This window comes from Gopherus evgoodei, chromosome 7 (genome assembly GCF_007399415.2).
Source record: "Gopherus evgoodei ecotype Sinaloan lineage chromosome 7, rGopEvg1_v1.p, whole genome shotgun sequence".
NCBI classification, from domain to species: domain Eukaryota; kingdom Metazoa; phylum Chordata; order Testudines; family Testudinidae; genus Gopherus; species Gopherus evgoodei.
In genome coordinates this window covers 127,041,151-127,063,713 of record NC_044328.1, presented here as the reverse complement: position 1 = coordinate 127,063,713, position 22,563 = coordinate 127,041,151, and the positions used below count along the sequence as shown (strand labels likewise).

At 44.5% G+C, this 22,563-nt stretch overlaps 1 protein-coding gene across 2 annotated transcripts in view; it reads left to right on the top strand.

Annotated features, from left to right (window-relative positions):
* Positions 1–22,563, top strand: part of PTPRG (protein tyrosine phosphatase receptor type G) — a 589,008-nt gene that overhangs the window by 317,257 nt on the left and 249,188 nt on the right. For both annotated transcript variants that reach the window (XM_030569843.1, XM_030569844.1), the window contains exon 4: positions 3,873–4,021. In XM_030569843.1, the coding sequence (XP_030425703.1) occupies positions 3,873–4,021 (149 nt within the window). The remainder of the gene's footprint in view (positions 1–3,872; positions 4,022–22,563) is intronic.

Sequence of the window (22,563 nt, the reverse complement as noted above, 5' to 3'; positions counted from 1 at the left end):
TAACCTTAACATTCTCTTAATGTTGCCATTTTGATGGGATTGTATACAGTGTTCTGAGATCCCTGCAATCTTTGTAAGAAAGGGTATGTGGCATGCAGTTGTCAGTCCAGACGTCTGCAGCCTTAGCTCTGCATTCCCTAGTATTTTAAAATCTAAGTCCGGATATTAGCAATACTGTATTTTGATATAGGGTGGCCACTCATCCCCAGAATACTGGACATTCTAGTACATCCAGGAACACTGTGGGCCCACCCCCCTGTCTGTGTGATTTCTCCCCCCACCCCGTCACCTTCCCTCACATGACCTCAATTACATGAATGTGAGAAGTCATGCTGGCGGGAGTGGGGCAGCACACTCTTCAAAATGGCATCCCCCATCTGTGATACTGGACAAAACCATGTCTGGTTTTGTCTCAGTGTGGGACAGGGGACAAACCTTGAAAAACAGGACTGTTGGGCGTCAGGCCGGATGAATGGCCTGCCTACTTTGAAATGACTTTTGATGGGCTGATTTTTCTACTCTGTTCCCTGACTAAATCATTGTGTAAAGACAATGTCAAGAAGTCTTCCACTGCGGTACTTGAATATTGGGTAATGCTAGAAATAGTTTACATAAAGAAAAATCTGTCTGCCATAACAGAGTGCTGCTGAGGCAGAGAGATGGTGGGGCGCACGTGTCATATGACACAAGAAGTAAGAAATACTGTAAAATGAACCATTAGATGAACATTTCAGATTGTATGTCCTCCTAATTATCCTTTTAAATATTCATCTAAAACAAGTAAAATGACCCCTGACAGAGCTATAAATGATTTAGATACTATCAAATATTTATAAGATGCAACTGAAATCCCCACTGTGCATTGTAACAGATGCACATGAATCTGCTTTCTCGGATTCCTCATCATGTGCAATTTTATGTATGGGATTTATAACTGACTGAATGCAATCTGCAGTATTTTAAAAAGCAACTGAGATGTGTAAGGGAGGAAGAAAGGCGTGGCACTTTCATTCACAATTTTGATTTAATGGACATAATTTAGAATAAAGATGGAGGGCCAGATTTGGTGCAAATAGGCTGTAGGCGGTGAGCAGTGAATTCCCCCTATGGCAGGTGAACTCCCTGCTTGTAGCAATAGATGCTGCAGCTAGGTCCTGCCCCCTATAGTTCTCTCAGCCACCTGGACAAATTGAGAGGGGTGTGTCAGGACAATAAGGAATGGAGCTCCACTATTTCAATGGTGCAACTTTAGAGCTGCTGCTGGGCTGCTGTAATTGCATCAGAGCTAGATCTGACCCTGGAAATCAGGGAAGTGTTACTAGCTCCCTCGCATGCCTGCGCCTGCTCCTCTGCTGAACAGAGCTTCAGTACAGGAGAGATTCTAGCCTGTATGATTTTCATTTCATGTTATTTCACAACTAGCCTGTTTGTTTTTCAGCACTGAGTAAAACTTTTCCATTGGTACATAATAAACATGGATTTATATGATTATGTGACCTTTCGTCCTGAGGTTCCAAGCACAGTAGGTGGTGCTCCCTAGCTATTTTTAGTTGACAAATAGATAAATTACAAAAAAACCCTTTTATTGTTAAGCAGGGGTTTTGTAAGGGGGATTTTTGTAAGAAGCCTTCGTTTGGTCTCCTGTCTCCTAAAAGGGGGAGGAGTAGAAATGCAAGACGATCTTGTAGTTAAAACAACAGACTGGGGTTTGGGAGACCTGGGGTTAATTCTCAGTTCTCCTGACTTCTTCTGGGAACTTGGTCCAGTCACTTATTCTTTCTCAGTGTCAGTTCCCCAACTGTAAAATGGATATAATAATGCTTCCTATCTCTGACCTCTTATCTGCTTTCATTACAAGTTTGTCAGGGTAGGGACTAAATATACATGCAGTGCCTAGCACAATAGGACCCTGTTCTCTGTTCGGGCCTCTGACTGCTACTGATGCGTCAAAGACAAATGCATTTGGAAATTAAGTATTTAGCCCTTACTTTAAACAGTACATTAATGGTGGGGACACATGTAACAGACATGAATTGCATTGCCTGAGGCACTACTGGGAGGTACGCAGATACTGCAGAGAGGAGCACAGTGTAAGAACCAATAAAGAATTAAATAGGAGAGGTTTTAAGGAAAGTGAATGTAAAGGGGGGAGATGGAAGTGTGGAGGGGCCAAATTTAGTTCATCTGAGGGTCTGTCTACACAGCAGAAGCTGTGCACAGTCTAGCCTACTCGAACTAGCTTGAATCCAGCTCGAAAAAGGTACCACAGCAGTGAAGTCAGCACTGCAGGGGCTTTACAGCAGGCTAAGAAGCTGAGTACGTACCCAGGTTCTGTTGCGCTGCCTTCACTGCTGCTGTTACCCTCAAATAGCTCGAGTGGGCAGAGCTTTTGTTGTGTGTTGAGATAGGGGAGCGGAGTTTGGGGGAGGCTTGCTAAGGTTGTACCTGTCTGTCCTGCAAGGTTATGTTGTGTCTCAAGCAGTCCTCCAGCAGATACGCTCAGCTCCACGGTTGAGTTGATTGCATACCTGGAAAGTGAAAAGTTCTGACGATCCTGCCTTTGAATTCTAAAGAATGGCATTTCATGCAAAGCGCCCTTTGATTGTGCCAGGCGGACACCAGCATTTTATCTCTGCGCCTTAATGCAGCTAATTGCTTTTTAATGAAAGCAAACTCCCTGGCTAGAGCAGTAAACTCTTAACACTGTGTCTCAGAAGGCAAGTTTGAAATAGGGTCCTTCTGCACCATGGTCCAGACCCAGCAAAGCCCTTAAACATGTGCAAAACTTTGTTAGTAAATACGCCTATTGTCTGCAGTGAAATTACTCACGTGCTTAAAGTTATACATGTGGTTAAGTTGTTTGCTTGTATAAAGCCCAGAAAGTATAGGACTGAATCCTGTCCCTGATGCCTCTGTGTGACGAAGGCCATACTGCAGTGGGGAATCCCCTTCAGACTGGCAGCATAGTGCTAATCTCTTCTGGCTGCCCTAGGGCAGAATCACATGGTTGGCAAGGATGAGACGGGTCTACTGGGGTGAAGATGCCTCCTCCCAGAACAAATTGGAGGAAGATGCCAGCTGCAGATATGTCCCACCTAAAAAATCTGTTTCCTCCATCCATGGGTCCTCCTCCTTCCATGGGTCCCATTTCTCCCCCTCTGGAAGCTCTGCAGGATTTCTGTTGTTCCACCACTGCATTTACTCCTGGGCTCAATGTGGGGAAAGAGGGGGCTGGATTACTTATGGATGGCAAGGGAGGAAGATCCTTGTTCACATGACAGCTTTGCTTCCCTATCAGTCCATTTGTGTAAGTCCCACTGGTGGAGTGGGAACGGAGCCCCTCCTCACTCATCAGAAATGGTCTGGTGGAGCAGAGCTGTCTTACACGGGGGTTAACTGAGGCGTGGGGAGTCTGACAGCTGTGTGAAGTGTACGGTGGTAATTCTTTTGTCAGCCGAGACAAGAAGGTTCCTCTTTGGCTCATGTTTTTGTTGGCATCATGGAGTCATAGAGCCACAGGGCTAGAAGGTGCCGCAAGTGTCATCTAGTCTAGCCCCCTGCCAAGATGCCATCCAACACAGATGGCTATCCAGCCTCCCTTTGAAAACTGCCATTGTCCTACTGTTCTTATAGTTATGAAGTTTCTCCTGAGATTATGGAGAAATTTTGGTAATCTCCCATTGTTTCCATGGAATTGAGCTCTCCATAATTCACTTGTATTGCTTGTATTAGTGCTTTTCCTATCCTTCTGGACTTGCATATGGTTAGAAAAAGAAAGCCATTGTAACCAGCAACTGTGCATCAATCATCATAAACACTATAGCAAAAATACACTCAAAATCTTTGTCCCTCTCTTTGTCTTGTGTGTGCAGTCGCTATCCTTCTGAAGGACGATTATTTCATCAGCGGTGCTGGGCTGCCGGGTAGATTCAAAGCAGAAAAAGTGGAATTTCATTGGGGTCAGAGCAATGGATCTGCTGGCTCTGAGCACAGCATCAACGGCAAGAGATTCCCTGTTGAGGTGAGTGGAAAGAGAACATGTTTGTGTCCTTGCAGAAAAATGGATTGCAGTCATGTGAGATGCATCAGAAGCGCTGCAATGTTCCAGCCACTAACATATCAGTTTTCAGGTCCTTCATGGCTGAGTGCCTATCATCTCGCATGTGCTGCTGAGGTGTCAGCTCCCCCCGCTGCTCTGCTAAAGGTGCCAGCCCTCATCACCCACTTGTTACATTTTCAAACAAGCACCTTAGTGCTTTCTCCCAGGCCATTTTTTAGGCATAAGAGGAGCTCCTTGTAAACATCTGCAAAGCCACCTCATTGTACTCCTTCAAATCCTCCTTACAACTATCCTCTTCCATGATTCCTACAAAAAACAATGGTTACGCAGCTGGCATGCTGAGACTACTCCCCGTCATCAATATTTTTTTTGTTTCCTCATGTTCCCATCTCTCTGTATCCACTTATCTCCTCCCTCATACTTACATTGTGAGCTCTTCAGGGCAGGCACTGTCTTTTGGTTTCGTGTTTAAATAATAAATGTCATTTATTTGTGTTGTCACTCAACTTTGCTGATAGTTTGCAGTGTGGACTGAAGGTTTTCTACCGCGATGTATAATGAATGATCTCTGATGGAAGGCACTACATACAAGTCGTTGTATTGGATAAACTCTTTGTTGCAGTATACGTTATAGAAGTGTAACCTGGCCGTGAATCTTGTCTGCAAACAATGTACTCATGCTGAAGGTTTATGTGTAGACAGGAAAGGCCTTGCACATGAGGCATTGGGCTGAAATTTTAGGAGACCTTGGCTCCATTCCCCGGCTCCTCCTGTGTGATTTGGGGGAGAGTTTTGGAAACGCCTCTGACAATCTCTTGAATCTTTCTACCTCAGTTCCCCATCTGGAGAATATGGATAGAAGTCCTTTTCTCCCACCTTTTGTCTGTCTTACCTATGGAGGCTGTAAGCCCTTTGAGAAAGGGATTGTCTTTTACTATGTGTTTTGACAGCATTTTGCATGATAGGGACTCTATCTCTGTTGCAGCCTCTAGGCGCTCATGCGATGAGGATAGTGAACTAACAATACACACATTTCAACCCATGTTGCCATCTCTCTCTCATTTGGCAATGCTGGTATGCGCAAAGAGGAGAGTGGTTTTTACTGGAGAAGAAAGAACACATGTAAAGCTCTGGTGCCAGGCTACTCGCCTTTTGAAGTTGTGATAGGACACTGTGCAACCCTTCCTTTGTGTCAGGTGTTGTAATTCCTTTCCCCATGCCGTCAACATTATTCCACACTCATTTGAAGAATGAAAGTTTATTTTGCTTTGAAAGAAGCAATATATAGAAAATGATTTCCTTTTCTTTTAAATAGAAAAGTATATTCCTGGTTTCTGTTTGCATTGGTTAGAATACTCATTTATTCTGCTTTAAAAACAAAAAACCCTACTTATGTCTTTAAGGTGTCTGTTCACACATCAGGAGTACTCGAGTTAGAATGTGTATGCAGGGTTGAGCCCTCATGGCCCAAACCTGAGAGCTTCTGCATTTAGGTTGTGCTTATTTCTGAATGTTTGCCCAAAAGCAGTCTGTTTTTTTTTTCAAAATAGTTTAATTTTAGGGCCAGTGGTTTATTGCAATTAAAATCTGGTTTAAAACACAGGCTTTATTCAGTGTTACAACATGGACTTCCAAATTCCTGCTCTTTTTAGACTGCACTGCTCTAGCACAGAACCCACACTTCCGCCTTTAGTATCTCTTGAAAGGAAACAAATTTAAAAAGTTAGGGTCTGATCTGTTAGGATTGTGCTTGAGCCCTTTGCAAATGCTCTCTGCACACACTGGCTACAATGCTCCTTCAGTGTAACATCAGCCAAAGAGGCCCCATTGATTTTAATGGGAGCTCAGAGTGCTCAGGAGCGTTCAGGTTTGGCTGCGAGGGCTCAATCCTGCATGTCCATTTCTACCACGAGTATTCCTAATGCGTGTGTAGGCACTTGGAGAAAGGACATAGGTAAGTTTTTACGGGATGGAACCATTTTTGTGTAATGCTAATTGCAGTTCAGCCTACAAGTGCCTCCTGTAACTCCGACTGACCTACGCTTGGAGTTTCTTGGCAGAAATACTGTGCTGTGCTGTGCTCCAGAGGTAGGATTTCTAGGACAGTTGTAAAACGTGGGGGAAAATCATACACAGATCTTAGCCCCTAGACGCAGGTCAGTTATCTGTGGAATAGTCAGGGGCACTTTGTATTCCAAGGCCTGGTCTACACTGGGGGCATGGGGGTGTCATAGATAGTTAAAGGTTAATGTCTCTTTTACCTGTAAGGGTTAACAAACAGGGAACCAACCACCTGACCAGGGGACCAATCAGGAGACAGGATACTTTCAAATCTCGGTGGAGGGAAGCCTCTGTTTGTTTATTTCGGTTTTGCTTTGTTCTGTCTGGGTTCTGAGAGTGACCACATGTACCTACAGGCTCTCTAATCTTCTATTCCAATTTAGTAAGTACAAAAGGTAGAAAGGCGGTTTAGTCTTTTTAATTGTTTTTGCTTTATTTGCAAATGTGTATCTGGCTGGTAGGGGTCTAATGTGTATTTGGCTAAAAGTATTTTAAATTGTATTTTTGCTGGAGGAGGCTTTTTTCTCCGGTTTCTATAAGCTGACAGACCCTGTAATATTCCATCTTGAATTTACAGTGATTTTCTTTATTCTTTTTTTCTTCTATTAAAAGTTTTGCTTTTAAGACCTGTCTGATTTTTCCCCTTGCTGAGGCTCAAGGGAATTGAGCCTGTACTTAACAAGAAAGGAGAAGGGAGGGGGAGAGAAAAGGGGGAGAACCCACCTGATTTCTCTGTGTTGTGATTCAAGAAGTTTGAATCACGGTGATCTCCTAGTGTACCCAGGGCGGGAAAGATCTGGGAGGAAGAAAGGAGAAGGGGAATCCCTTTGTTTAGATTCACGGAGCTTGAATCTGTATATCTCTCCAGGAGCCCAGGGAGGGAACACCTGGAGGGGAGGAGGGGGAAGGGAAATGGTTTATTCCCTTTTGTTGTGAGACTCAAGGAATTTGGGTCTTGGGAGTCCCCAGGGAAGGTTTTGGGGGAGACCAGAGTTTATCAGGCACTCTACTCTAAGTCCTGATTGGTGGCAGCACTAAAGGATCTAAGCTGGTAATTAAGCTTAGGGGAATTCATGCTAGTACCCATATTTTGGACGCTAAGGTTCAGAATTGTATGACAGGTGGGGGGGCAGAGATCGATCTAAGTTACGCAACTTCAGCTATGAGAATAGTGTAGCTGAAGTCAACGCATCATAGATCGACTTAGAATTACTTACTTCATTTCCTTGTGGCGCGGGATCGACGGCCGCCACTCCCCCATCGACTCCGCTTCCGCCTCTCACTGTGGTGGAGTTCCAGAGTTGACAGCAGAGCGATTGGGGATCGATTTATCCGCATCTAACTAGATGTGATAAATCGATTCCCCGATAGATCGATCACTACCCACCAATCCAGCAAGTAGTGTAGACGTACCCCAAGTCTGGCACAGTTCTAATGTCAAAGCAGTTGAAAGCAAATGATCTCTGAACCTAACTGGAAAACCAGATGTGGACTGTACGAAGTCCATTAGTTCCAGAGCGCATCCTATGGGAATGCAGATGAATCTGCTTCAGCCATAGACTTTGCTCTGTAAACATGAAGTTCAGGTGCACATTCCTCTAGAAAACAAAATACTTGCTGTTAGTCTTTTTGTTGAGGAGGATGCACTGATTGCAGAAACTAATTAGAAATGTCAGATATAATGCAGAGCCTTATTGTTCGACCATGTTGTTTGTTTTTTATTATTACAACTAATGTGTCAGATGGTGAGACTGTCTATGTTAATTGGTTTCCTTCATTGAAACCCATCTGGATCACATTTTTTTGTGATTTATATGTTAAATTAGCTGGTAGGATATATGAGAATGTCCTTCTATTTCATACTTTAAAGGCAAATCAAATCAAAGGCATCTTATCTTGTATTTATACAGAGCGTAATTGTTATCTGTTTTCAATACATAATGTATATAAAAACATTTTGAATAGTTGATTTCATGATGTGGTCTTGACACAGCTAGTTCTTAGATTTTCTTTGCAGACATTATGGCATTCCTTACCTGCCCAGCGGAAGGAGAGGGTCGGGCCCTCGGGCAGAGCGGGAGGGGCTGAGGGCTAGCTTCCCTCAATGGCGTAAATGCTAGTATTGTGGTGACTGTTCAATGGACCCCAAACCTCTGTCTTTGGCCATGCGCTAAGACCACAATACCAGTGCTAGTTGGCACTGTTTATTGCAGTGATCGCTTCTCTCACACTCCATGTTAGAGCCTGTGTCTGAGCAGGGTCACTCACCAGTGTTGTGATGCTGAGGATTAAAGCAGTGCTCTTGTGGTGTCAATAATCCTAAAGAGGAGGATGTGGGCTTTAGACCGGCTGGGAGAAAACCTTTGTTTCCTTGAAAGTTTTTAATGTGTTCTCCTCATCTTAATGAGTTGCTGACATGTTTGTGTGCGTGCCTGTTCTATTCTAATTACTTCGTCTTTTCTGGAGAGCCAAAGCTGAGTAGATCTGTGTACAAACGCCAGAAGCCATTAAACTGTGAAGTGACAACATTAAAATAGAAAAATAGAAAATAAAATAGAAGCTTCCCTCAGGCCAGCTTAGAATGCAGGTCTTCCCTATCAGAGCCACTAGTGATAACAGCAGAACTTTAATCATCCTGCACTACTGCATAGCCTGGCCTCTGCAGAGGTTCTGACGTGGAGGTCAGACTGTCTTTTGTACCTGCTAATATGGTGGAAGCACAGGTGTATAGCATCTCAGGCAGGCTAACAATAGACATGGTAGTGCTGTGCTGGCAGCATTCAGCATCTCTGTCTTAGCATGACTGGGACTTTTTCAGTTGCTTCCTATTCATTTTTATGCAAAATGCTGATTATTTCTGTGAAGAGCAGAAATCAGAAGAGTGATTTTAATCATGACTGTGTTAATTTGATATGAGCTTCGGCTGTTTATGAGCTTTCTTTTTAATGGCTCTAATTGTCAGTTATAATGTGAATGCCATTATACAGTAATATACAGTAATTTATTTAGTAAATGAGAATCTCATTCCAAGGACCATACTGCAATATGTCATAGGGACCTAATCCCGTTAATCTTACATGAGCAAACTTGTATTGTCTGGCACCCCAAGCTGTCTTCTAAAGGTATTTGGCACATGGAGGTTTCTGCATGTGCCTTTTTGGAGATCTCTGTTTTTCTTTGAATTGACAAAGCTGAAGAGATTAAAAAAGTTGTTCCCTTTCCCATTGGTTAACCAGATTCTCATGGAAGGCTTCGACATGATGGTAATTGACCCATTTCTCTAAATTATCATCATAAACAATCATTTGCATGAGCAGTTCTTACTCTTCCGTAAATACACTTCTGGGAACATTTTCCAGGGTTGACTATTAGCCTTTGTGTTGTTCCTCTAACTCCCTGTTTGTCCTCTCATAAGAACGGCCGTACTGGGTCAGACCACAGGTCCATCTAGCCCAGTATTCTGTCTTCTGACAGTGGCCAATGCCAGGTGCCTCAGAGGGAATGAACAGAACAGGGAATCATCAAGTGATTCATCCCCTGTTGCCCATTCCCACCTTCTGGCAAACAGAGGCTAGAGACACCATCCCTGTCCATCCTGGCTAACAGCCATTGATGGATCTATCCTCCATGAAGTTATCTAGTTCTTTTTTGAACCCTGTTATTGTCTTGGCCTTCACAACCTCCTCTGGCAAGGAATTCCACAAGTTGACTGTGCGTTGTGTGAAGAAATACTTACTTTTGTTTGTTTGAAACCTGCTTCCTACTCTCTTTGGTGTAGTTCCCTTTGCCCAAAATTATACTAGTAAGACTAACTCCATTGTTGCCCAGATCTGGAGATGGTTGCTCAAATATGAATGCTCATATTCTCTCCCATAAATACATCACATTGTGCTACCAATATCATATGACCCTGTGATGGAGTGTACCAGAACCTCTGAATCCCCTTGCTGGAGGCCTCGTAGCCCTGCCACAAAAAGGGCAGTGGAGAGGGCCCTCCAAGGTACCTAGAGTGGCTGTATGGGGCATAGCCAATCAGGGCCCAGCAGCCTAGGATAAGAAGAGCTGCAGGGGCAGCCAGAGGGAGTTCCATTCCTTGCTGGAGCTGTAGGAGTGTGGATGGTATTTGGCTGGCTCATGGAGCTACAGAAACCCAGACAGGGCAGCGCTGCCAGAATCCAGGGAGAGCTGTGTGCTGGGACTCCATCAGGACAAGGCCCTGAGGTAACGGTGAAGACAGTGTGGGGCTGCGGGGAAGTGGCCCAAAGAATTAGAGAAGTCGGGCGACATAATTAAAGGGACATGGCGGATGGCTGCTATCTACAGGGTCCCTAGGCTGGGATCTGGAGTAGTGGGTGGGCCCGGGTCCCCCCCACCTCCAGTTAGCCGCTAGGGGGAAGTGGCGTGGACACTGAGGCACCCTGGAGAGGGAACTGAACTATGGTGGCCCAGCTGGAGAACTGTAGCCAGGAAGCATCAAGAGGGAAAAGACATTGTCTCCAGAGAGGGAGCCCTGGGACACTGCTCTATCCCAGAGCAGGGACAAACTGAGAGACAGTGTGTACAGGTGCACGCACTCAGCCAAGGGGGCACTCATGAGAGATGAATGCACCCCGTTACAGACCCATTAGCATCACGTGACCCTATTGTTTCATATTGCTACTTTTGTGTCCCTGATGTAGAAGAAATGTGTATAATTCAATGCAGTGAAGCTCTTTCTAGAGGAAATAAACTGAGATTTAGTATCTTTGTCTGCTTTACCCTCAGTATTAATACCTTTTGCCACCCCTAGGGCCATATAATATAGATAGTTTTTCACTAGTGTTTGGGGCAAGCCTTTGAACGTTTGTGTACTTTGGGGGTTTATGTAAAGAAGAGCAGATTCCTAAATGTTTTCTTGGAGTCCACTGTTAGAACTCCCATGCTGCTTTACCATATTGTAGTTGGGTTTGTTACTGCTGGCATGCTTCACCTTAGAGAATAATGTCGTTGCTAAGGTACTGCCGTTGGCTTAAGCAGCAGTAAAGTTTTCTAGTGAGATAGGTAGACAGGAGAGGTTCTGTTTTCATTATATTTCTTTTGGTGGTTGCTCTTGAAATTTCCTTGCCTCCATCTGGCAGAATGTAGAAAAGTACAAATCAGTAAATGATGGAGGGAATTTAAAGAGACCATTGGGAATATCTCACAGCAGGAGGCTTCGAGCAGATGAAGAATTTTTGCTTAGTATTCTCTTTGAAGACCCAATCCTGTAGTCATATGGAGGTACTTAGAGCTCCCATTGACTCCAGTGGGAGAGCTACAAAGCTGACTTTGGGAGTGAGGATCTGGCCCTAAGTTAGAGTTGCCAACCATCCAGGATTGCCCTGGAGCCTCCACGATTCACAGATTAATCTTTAATGAGAGATTATGTCATGGGATGAAACGTCCAGGAATACCTCCAACCAAAAGTGGCAACCCTACCCTAAGTCCAGTGTTGTCTAGAGGTCTTTTGTATGTTGGAGGAAATTTCACTGGTGTGATTTCCATCTGTTCTTGTGTCCATCACCTACTCAGTCAGGCAAGGAAGGGATGGCTCAAGTATTTTTTAGACTAATTATTCTTTTTAGCAAACTCCCATTTTGCAGGCAGTTTTGTTGCAAGCCTCAGCTACTGCTTTTCTCACCATGCCCTAACACCCTAGATGACAGAGGTCGTCAGAAAGAAGGAGGAAAGCCGGACGCTACCCTTTCTCCTCCATTCCCCTCCAGACTTTGCATCTCTTCCCCCTCCTCCACTTGAAATGGTATTTTGGATTTGTCATTGGCAGGAGTTCAGGTCAGTCTAATTTTAAGGAGTAATATTGATCTGTGTACTGAGTGCATGACTGCCTTGGTTTACCCTGTGTTAAGCTGCCAAGTCCATGTTCAACTGAAGCCAAGCCTTATGTAACAGTCTACTTCGTTTTTCCTTTTCCATGGCATCACTGGTGCACTTTCCCCTTGTGATTGCCTTTAGTGCTTCCCGTATAGTGGCTGGGGAATTGGTTGAATCTTTAATTAATGACTTTATTGCAATAAAGGTTCCATTTTAGTGTAGAATGCTTCATCTTCTCGTAGTGAAATATTTAATCTCCATCTGGCTGATCTTTTCTGTGAATGCCCTGTGATAATTAAGAGGAAACGTGAGAGGATGGTCTGAAATTAAAATGTGGTTGGTGGAGGTGTTAATATATCGTGGGACTGTCCATGCAGAGACCAACACAACATTTAAGGAAGGAGAAGCAGTCTATTTTTATGATGTTTTGCTGTCTGCTGGACCCAAGTAACTTCCAGTCGCTCACAGATGACAGGGCGCCTGCAGAGTTTTGTTTCAAAGGAGCCATTTAGTGATTAGACACAGATACAGTGTTTGATGGGAATATCCTGCTTTCCCCTAAGGATTTTCTGTGGCTTATTGTACATCAGTAGCACTGCACTGCAATTGCAATATGTTAATGATGGGCTAAGAGTTATACATTCGCTTGACATAAATCTCTAATTTTCTACACGTTTAATAGGAGTGTGGAAACAGTGACAAGGAGAAGGAGGATCAGGTGGAGGGGAACATAAGAGATAAGAGGCTGACAGCCTGTTCCTGTTGTAAAGGGAAGTTATTCTGAATAGGAGAAAAATCAGTACAAAGGTTGGAGAATTTGACAGCGTTATAAGAGCTGTTTAAATGGAAGCTAGCGGATTCAATGGGACTGCTACTTGAAATGCTGGATTGTCAAGAACCAGAAAAATGGAATGGGATAATCTCACTCTTACAGTGTGTTGGCTAGTTTCCTTATTTGCAAAGGACATCAGGATCTCTGTGGTGTTTTGGTGGCCAAACCCATGGCCAGTTTGCAGCAGTTCACAGTGGATATTGGACCTCTGGATGTAAAGAAAACCCACAAGCATTTACTGATGGCACAAACTCTCTCAAGCTTTTTTCTGTCTTGATTTTCTGAATAGCTGATTATATAAGACATGGGGGTTGGGGAGGAAAGGGAATCATAGAAGTGTAGGACTGGACGGGACCCCGAGAGGTCATCTAGTCCAGTCCTCTGCACTCCTGGCAGGGCTACATAATAACTACTAGAGCATTCGTGACAGGTGTTTGTTCAGCCTGCTCTTAAAAACTTCCAATGATGGAGATTCCACAACCTCCCTAGGCGATTTATTCCAGTGCTTAACCACCCTGACAGGAAGTTTTTCCTAATGTCCAACCTAAACGTCCCTTGCTGCAATTTAAACCCATTGCTTCTTGTCCTGTGCTTAGAGGTTAACGAGAACAATTTTTCTCCCTCCTCCTCATAACAATCTTTATCTTTATCTTTCCTCAGTCTTTTCTTCTGATGTTTTCTAGACCTTTCATCATTTTGCCCTTCTCTGAACTTTCTGCAATTTGTCCACATTTTTCCTGAAGGTTGGCACCCAGAACTGTACACAATACTCCAGTTGAGGCATAATCAGTGTGGAGTAGAGCGGAAGAATGACTTCTCATGTCTTGCTTACAACACTCCTGCTAATACATCCCAGAATGATGATCGCTTTTTTTTCAAAAGTGTTACACTGTTGACTCATATTGAACTTGTGATCTGCTATAACCCCCAGATCTCTTTCTGCAATACTTTTTCATAGGCAGTCATTTCCCATTTTGTATATGTGCAACTGATTGTTCCTTCCTAAGTGTCTTTATTGAATTTCATCCTGTTTACTTCAGACCATTTCTCCAGTTTGTCCAGATCAGTTTGAATTTTAATCCTATCCTCCAAAGCATTTACAACCCCTCTCACCTTGGTATCATCCTCAAACCTTATAAATGTACTGTCTATGCCATTATCTAAATCATTGATGAAGATACTGAACAGAACCAGACCCCAAACTGATCCCTGTGGGACCCCACTCCTTATGCCCTTCCAGCATGACTGTGAACCACTGACTAATCCCTGGGAATAGTTTTGCAACCATTTATGCACCCACATTATAGTAGGTTGTATTTCCCCAGTTTGTTTATGAAAAGGTCATGTGAGACTGTATGAAAAAGCCCATAGTAAGGGAGAGAGATTTCTCCAAGTCCATAGCTTCAGCAACCACCATGGTTCATCTTGGCGGGACTTGGAAAATGTAAGTGTTTGATAATAATGGAGAGGCCTTTCCTACTGACTTCACCTTCCAACCACATAGTGATAAGGGACACGCTGTCTTTGATATGCTTAGTAGAAGATTTAAGGAGTCCAGTTGCTTTGCGGCAGGAGTCTTCTGTGTCACACCAGCCTCCTTCTTCTGTGGGGTAAATGGCCGCTGCAAGTGGGTTATCCTGCTGCTACAGTATTGTAACAGGGTGCTGACTAGGAGAAACAAGCCAGGCCCCGTTAACCCTATTCCAGGGGAAGAAGGGTAGTAGTTGGGTTGGCTGAGGAGCCACACACTAATTACCAGAGTGGGTCCACTTGCCGGCCTGGGTAGTCAGCCTGCCCTATAAAGCTGGCTAGGAGACAGGAAATGGAGGAGCATGGGCTCTACAGATCCTTGCTGGCTGGGAAGTTAACAGTCTCCCAGAGTGTTGTTCTCTGTAAATAGCTGTAAATAGTAGGTGGTGGGAACGAACACAAACAATAAAAGGACATGGGTGCTGCACTTCAGTTGGTCTCTGACTGCGTTTGTGGAGGGGCTGGAAGAAGGCACCGCTACAGGTATATAGCAGCTGTTAAACCACAGGACTCAGTGATGTGAGGCTGGGTCTCAGCTGGGCTCAAGTATCCTTTTGCTCAAAATGCAGTTCAGAGAGCACTGCCCACTCCTGGGACCTGCTGACTGGACCATTAGAAGATGCAGGTCAGGAGTATTTTTGAGAAGGAAGTCTCAGCTCTGTTTTTTTGCCCTCAGTGGAAGGTATTCGGGCCATTCTAAATTGGCGACATGGTCATTCCAGAATGGGCAGTTGGTAACTTTTAAATCGTTCAGTTGAAAATAAATTGGGGATTTTTGTCAGAAATGGACCTGAACAAAGCTGCCCTGAGCTTTTCTTTAATTCTGGAAGTCAGAACATTCCTGGGGTTATGTAGAAGTGAGTTACAAACCAATGGAATGTATGCTGTCCAGGCTGCATATTGTACGGAGCATATTTACAATGGTAGTGTGACCATTTGTTCAGATGGTCAGAGCTCTAGGTGCACACTTTCTGGGTTTGTGTAAGATACTCATTGCAACAAGGCCATCTGGATATAAGAACTATAGTTCATTTGTTAGAAAGATGAGGGATTTGTTAAATATTCAAAAGCAGCGAAGAGTCCTGTGGCACCTTATAGACTAAAAGACCTATTGTAGCATGAGCTTTCGTGAGTGAATACCCACTTCGTCGGATGCAAATATTCAACACTGCTCAATTCCATTAAAGAAGTCTGAGACTCCTGGGATTTCAAATAGTTCATACTTGTGGAATTGTTCCCTCCTGAGTTGTAATGGCACTTCAAGACTTGTGTGGAGGGCACTTTAGAAATACGAGACAGACTGACCACCCTGGACAGGAATGAGAAAGTGATGCACAAATATGTTAAGAAGCAGTGGCATGTCCCTCTCACACAAAACATGTAGCAAGGCTAATGGGCTTGCCGGTGGCTTAATTAAAAATATTTGCAATAGAAATGGTTCTGTTAGGGCTTCGAAGGATTGGGAGTCTGTGGCAAATTTACCAGAACATGTTTGAATTTTATGAGACAGAGGGGAAATGTGATTCTAAGAAAAGCCTCGGTTCCCTTTTGGCATTCTTGGTTTGGTAATGCTGGAACAGATGCTCCCAAGTCAGAAGAAGCCACAGACATCCTCATAAAAACGAATGGCCTTTGGAATATTGCAAACCATACTGACAAACTACCCAAGTAAAAACAAATTGGAGCAGTCAGAGTCAGCTGAGGAGCACTGAGTCATCTGCAAGGGAGAATGAGATCTCATTTACAAATACTGACAAACAACAAGAGTCCAATCCTGCCAACCGTAAAATGTTGATGCGGTTACTAGAAGTAGTGTCTCTTTGGGTACGTCTACACTACAGGATTATTCCGATTTTACATAAACTGGTTTTGTAAAACAGATTGTATGAACTCGAGTGCACGTGGCTACACAAAGCACAATAATTCAGTGGTGTGTGTCCATGTACCGAGGCTAGCATCGATTTCTGGAGCGTTGCACTGTGGGTAGCTATCCCATAGTTCCCGCAGTCTCCCCCACCCATTGGAACTCTGGTTTGAGATCCCAATGCATGATGGTGCAAAAACAGTGTCGCGGCTGATTCTGGGTAAATGTTGTCACTCATTCTTTCCTCCGTGAAAGCAACAGCAGACAATCATTTCGCACCCTTTTTCCCTGGATTGCCCTGGCAGACGCCATAGCACAGCAACCATGGAGCTCGTTTTGCCTTTTGTCACTCTCACCGTATGTGTACTGGATGCCGCTGACAGAGGTGGTACTGCAGCGCTACACAGCAGCATTCATTTGCCTTGCAAGGTAGCAGAGACGGTTACCAGTCGTTCTGTACCGTCTGCTGTGCCATTGTCAATTGGCGATGAGATGACGGTTATCAGTCCTTCTGTACCGTCTGCTGCTGTCATGGGTGCTCCTGGCTGACCTTCGCTGAGGTCGGCCGGGGGCGCAAAGACAAAAATGGGAATGACTCCCCTGGGTCATTCCCTCCTTTCTGTTGTATCTAAAAATAGAGTCAGCCCGGCCTAGAATATGGGGCAAGTATACTAGAGAGCCAGTGTACCGGAGAGCACAGCCGCTCCATGTCAGATCCCACAGAAATGATGAGCTGCATGCCATTCTAGGGGGTGCCCCTGCAACAACCCGACCCGTTGCTTCCCTCCTCCCACAACCCTCCTGGGCTACCATGGCAGTGTCCCCCCATTTGTGTGATAATAAAGAATGCAGGAATGAGCAACACTGAGTTTTTAGTGAGATAAAATGAGGGGGAGGCAGCCTCCAGCTGCTATGATAGTCCAGGCAGTACAGAATCTTTTCTTTAGATATGAAAGTGGGGGGGGGGGCTGATGGAGCTCAGCCTCCAGTTGCTATGATGAGGGCGGTTACCAGCCGTTCTGTACCATCTGCCGGGAATAACCGGGAGTCATTCCTATTTTTACCCAGGCTCCCCTGGCCGACCTCACCTGAGGCCAGCCAGGAGCACTCACGGGATGATAAGGACGGTTACCAGTCCTTCTGCACTGTACCGTCTGCCACCAGGGAAGGGAGGGGAGAGGATGCTGTTGTTCACTGCCGCGGCACCGCGTCTACCAGCAGCATGCAGTAGACATACGGTGACGTTGAAAAAAGTCAAGAAACGATTTTTTTCACTTTTCTTTCGGGGGGGGTGTAAATTGACGAGCTATACCCTGAACCACCCCGGACAATATGTTTGACCCTACAGGCATTGGGAACTCAGCCAAGAATGCAAATACTTGTCAAAAACTACGGGGACTGTGGAATAGCTGGAGTCCTCAGTCCCCCCTCCCTTCCTCCATGAGCGTTCATTTGAGTCTTTGGCTTTCCGTTACGCTTGCCACACAGCGCTGTGCTGTGGCCTATGTCTATCATAGCCTGGAGATTTCTTTCAAATGCTTTGGCATTTCATCTTCTGTAACAGAACTGTGATAGAACAGATTTGTCTCTCCGTACAGTGATCAGATCCAGTATCTCCCATACGGTCCATGCTGGTGCTCTTTTTGGATTTGGGACTGCATCACCACGTGTGCTGATCAGAGCTCCACACTGGGCAAACAGGAAAATGAAATTCAAAAGTTTGCAGGGCTTTTCCTGTCTACCTGGCCAGTGCATCCGAGTTTGGATTGCTTTCCAGAACGGTCACAGTGGTGCACTGTGGGCTACCACCCGGAGGCCAATACCGTCGATTTGCGGACACACTAACCCTAATCCGATATGGTAATACCAATTTCAGCGCTACTCCTCTCGTCCGGGAGGAGTACAGAAACCGGTTTTAAGAGCCCTTTATGTCGATATAAAGAGCCTCGTTGTGTGGACGGGTGCAGGGTTAAATCGATTTAATTCTACTAAAATTGGTTTAAACGCGTAGTGTAGACCAGGCCTCAGGCTCTCAGACTAAAATAGTGGATGCCTTGCCCAGTGGTAAGAGCCTTGGGAGGAAATGATGTTAGATAAGAGGGATTTTGAGATGTCATAAAGGTTTTGGGGCTGGTTGATTTTACAGTTCCCCAGGGGCTCTCTGCAGAGATATTGGGAACAGTGAGAGAGCTGTTAGCGGAGGATGCTGTCCAAAATCCAGATGACTCCATGATCGCTATCAAGGAATCGGAAAAGAATGAGGAGTTTCAGACACTGGTTATTATATGGGTGGGAGGATGGAAATTTTCAACAAATTGTAGGAAAGGACCGAAAAATGCCATTTTGAATGTTAAATCCAACAACAGATTATTTATTAGCCTGTAAAGTTAGTGAGAGCAAGGCAGTGCGTACAGTTAGGATGTACTGTGCACTTCCAGCTTCTCATCCATGTTGACAGAAATGACTCAAACTAAATGCTCGTCTACACTAGAAAGGCTTGACCGTTACAGTACATGGATATCACTATTCTGCTAGAACCATCCCATGGAGACATAGCTGATACCGGCATAAGGAGATCTTTTACTGATATAATTAAACCACCTCCCTGAATGACATAAACTATACTGGCGAAAGGACTCCAGCCAATATAGCTGCATCCCCATTGGGTGTTTTGCTGGCATACCTATGTCAGCCCGGGGGGTGGATATTTTCACACCTTTGACGTAGCAATGCCAACAAAACTTTGTAGTGCCCACCTGGCCCAGAGAACACTGGGTCGTTCTGTATCCGGTTACATCTTGCAACCAGATTGACGTCAGTGTATCCAACCTCACTGCCTTAAATGGGCATCACCAAAAGTAGCATTTGCTCATAGTGTTTGTAATCTCTTCAAGAACTACAAGAAACAAAATACAAGATGACTTTCTGGAAGTAGATGAATTGTCTTATGATAATGAATGGTGAAATGTGAAGAGTTCAGGCCGGAAAATGAACACCAGCTTTTGGTACTTACCTTGGCCTTCAAGGTTGCCCAGTTTTTGTGGGAGAGGGAATGTGTTGAAGTATGTCTAGAAAGGAATTCAAACTGTTATAAATTTCTCCTTTGTGCGAGAGGTAAAATACAAATCGATTGGTTGGGCTCAGAGGTTTATGTGCCATCCTGCCTGAAAACATGCGGCAGAAAGATTTTGAAGACAAATTAATTTTAAGAGAAAGAAAATGAATCCTGGAATGTGTAGGTTCTCCGGGTCCTAGAACATCTTCGAGATGAATAGACTCATGGGTTAATTCTCCAGTTGGCTGGAATTTTCAGCAGACAGAATTGTCAGTCACAGGAACTAAGCAGGCTCATATTGTTGGGAAAACTGCAGTCCATTTTATTTCCTGGCAATCTCATCCTGCAGCCTCCAGAGCGCTTTCATCCTGAGATAGAGCATAGGAAAACCTGTACAAATCCTTTCATTTTAACCCTTCTTATGGCTTTAAGGCTTTCTTGTAAGTTTTGGATCCTCCCCGCCCAGCCCCACACATACACACTCATCAGGCCCAAAAATGGCAGAGAAATGCTCCAAAAAGAAGGGGAAAGCTAGAGGCATCTCTTGTGCTTAGTTATCCTCTAGTAGCCTTGCTTCAAGGAGGAATTTTACCTCACCTGCTGCTGATCTCTCCCCATGTAAGATCCTCCACCGCCAGACAGTGCCTACTAACAACTCATTTACTGCCTCACAAGAAGAGCCTTCCCCAAGAATTAGTGGTGTCCGCCTGATTGACATAGCTGTTCTTGTGTTGGCAAACACCAAGAGGTACCATAAAACCCCATAAGAAAAATAAATGTCATTACACCCAGTGCAGAACTGGCGATTTCAGAGGGCAGTGAGGTTTTAACATATCCAAGCAGTTAGGAAAATTGTAAAATGTGTATTAAAAGCCCTTGTTTCCAAACAAGAAGCCTTAAATCTCTCTGCTGTAAATAACCATATGTAGCTCTGTAGCAGGGTGGACCCCTGCTCCTGCCCTGAAGGGGTTAAAACAAGCCCTGGGAAGGGGCTGTGGCTGGAGAAAGCAGCCTTTAGGCTGGGCTGATTGGGGAAGTGGCTGCAGCTGGGGCCATGCCACAAACTGAGCAACAGGGCCTCCTAAGAAGGCCAGAGGAGCTAGAAGCAGTCAGTCTCTCTCTGACTGGAGAGGGAGACAGGCCTGGCTGCTTGGGAACTCAACCAGGGGACTTAGAGGAAGGCAGGGCTGGGGAAGAGCCTCAGGAGGGGGGAAGTCCTAGGCCAGCAACTCCCCACGCTGTAGGGCATGGTTCTAGGCCTCCTAGGTACTGGGCTTGCAGAGGGGCAGCCGGAGGGTGGGTAAAGGCAGCCAGTCCAAACCCCATTGCCTATGATGAGTGGCGGATACTGCAGTCTGCCCCAGTGAACGGGGGCTAGATGGAGATTGAGCAGTAGCCATATACTGAGGCAAAGTGGGGATAGAGGGTGGGGGTCCCCTGGGAAGGGGAAACCCTCAGAGAAAGGGGTGACTGCTTGGGGCAGCACTCCACATAAAAGGGCACCAGGTCCAGGGAGGGACACATGGATCACCGGCCTGCAGAGGGCGCTCCGGAGCTGGAACTGAGCTAATTCCCGAAGACACCAGCAGGGGGCGCCGCAGGGGTGAGTCTGCCCATTTACAAGCTCCTATTAACAGTTACAATTACACGCACTTGTCATCAGCAGCCTAGTCACTGAGGGTATGTCTGCACTGCAGTGAGAGTCCCATGGCCAGATCAAGCTCGCAGGGCTCAGGGTGCGGGGTGTTTGATTGCAGTGTAGCTGCTCAGGTTCAGGTTGCAACTCAAGCTCTGGGACCCTCCCACCTTGCAGGATCCTTAGCAGCCCCTTAGTCCATGCAAGCCTGAGTCAGCTGGAATGGGCCAGCACCGGGTGTCTAACTGCAGTCCCACTACCTGTACCATTGAAGCCAGTGATGGTTTGATCACTAACTTAATCAGAAGCAGAATCAAATCCTAAACTGGGAAAAGTTTAAAAAATGAGCATTTGTCCTTTAGCAGAGATGTTGCATATGATGAAATGTGACCCTTCATTCTATATTTTTACACTAGCACCATTTGCAGTATTCTGACTGTGTATGTTTTTCTGATGCATTTTTTAAATGATCACTACAGCTCTGTAAAATGCACATGGACTAGAGTGGAACTGGAAAATCTGGGCTGCTGTTATCACTGTTATGTGTCTGCTTCCTCTTGAAGTATATCCGTCTCACTTGGTTGTACTGTATTGCAAATATGAAGTGATACATCAGGAGCAGTTCATGTTATTCTTTTCCCCTCAAAAGCAGCATTTTCCTGTTGCTCCCAGTTCAGAGTGGTCTTGGGAGATAGCGTGTTTCAAGAAATTTTTTTTAAAAAACTAAAATATTTAGGGTTTTTTCCCCAGAACTTTTAATTATTTTTCAGTGAAAAGTCAAAACAAAACCAAAAAACAAAACAAAACACAATTTTAAGACCCAAAATAGAAGGAAAACCTCAAAATGTTCCAGTTCAGAAGGATTTTGAAAAACTGGAACAAATGGAAAGAAATGAAAATTTTCTGCAGAAATATTCATTCCTAAAAAAAGGGGGGGGGGGATTCTTATCGAACAAAGTTTTCTATCAAAAAGTTTTGACCTTCTCTGGACTTGAGAAGAACATTTCTAAATGTGGGTCTTTGACATAACATCTTGTTCAATTATGAGCACAATTAGTCCAGGAATTTTTCTCAGCACGGTCAGTGCTGCAAAGATTGTTTTTCAGTGATTGTGTCAGTGTGACAATTTGGCTGCAGCAGATACCAGGTAAACCAGTAGATTTTTTTTTTTTTTTTTTTTTTTTTTGCTTGGAGGGGTGAAGAGGCATAATTAGCAAGGATGATTTTCAGATACCAATAACCTCACATGTCTTTATAGCAATCAACAGAGCTTCACCTGACACTCACAGATAGGCATCAGATAACAGCAGTCAGAAAATCAATATGTCAATCAATGCCTTATCCTTGAAATGGTATTTAAGGTTTGTTCCTAGCTTTATTTCCTTGCTTGTGTGGAGTCACAGCAGTCCGGGTGTTGAGATAATACATTCATTATGATGTCGCATAAATAAAATAATTCCTGCAGAAATGTAGATCTCAGTCCTTCCTCCTTTTCCTCTGTTTTAATGTATCCATCTTCTTATTTGACAATGAGCTCTCACTGGCTTAGATTTATCTATGCTTTCTTGGTTTGTAAAAGGAGGTGCTTAAAATATTTAAATCAGTGCCATGTGTAGGTTAGAAAAGATGTGAATCAGGGCTTTGTACAGTGACAACAAGGTGTGTTGAAGAGGTG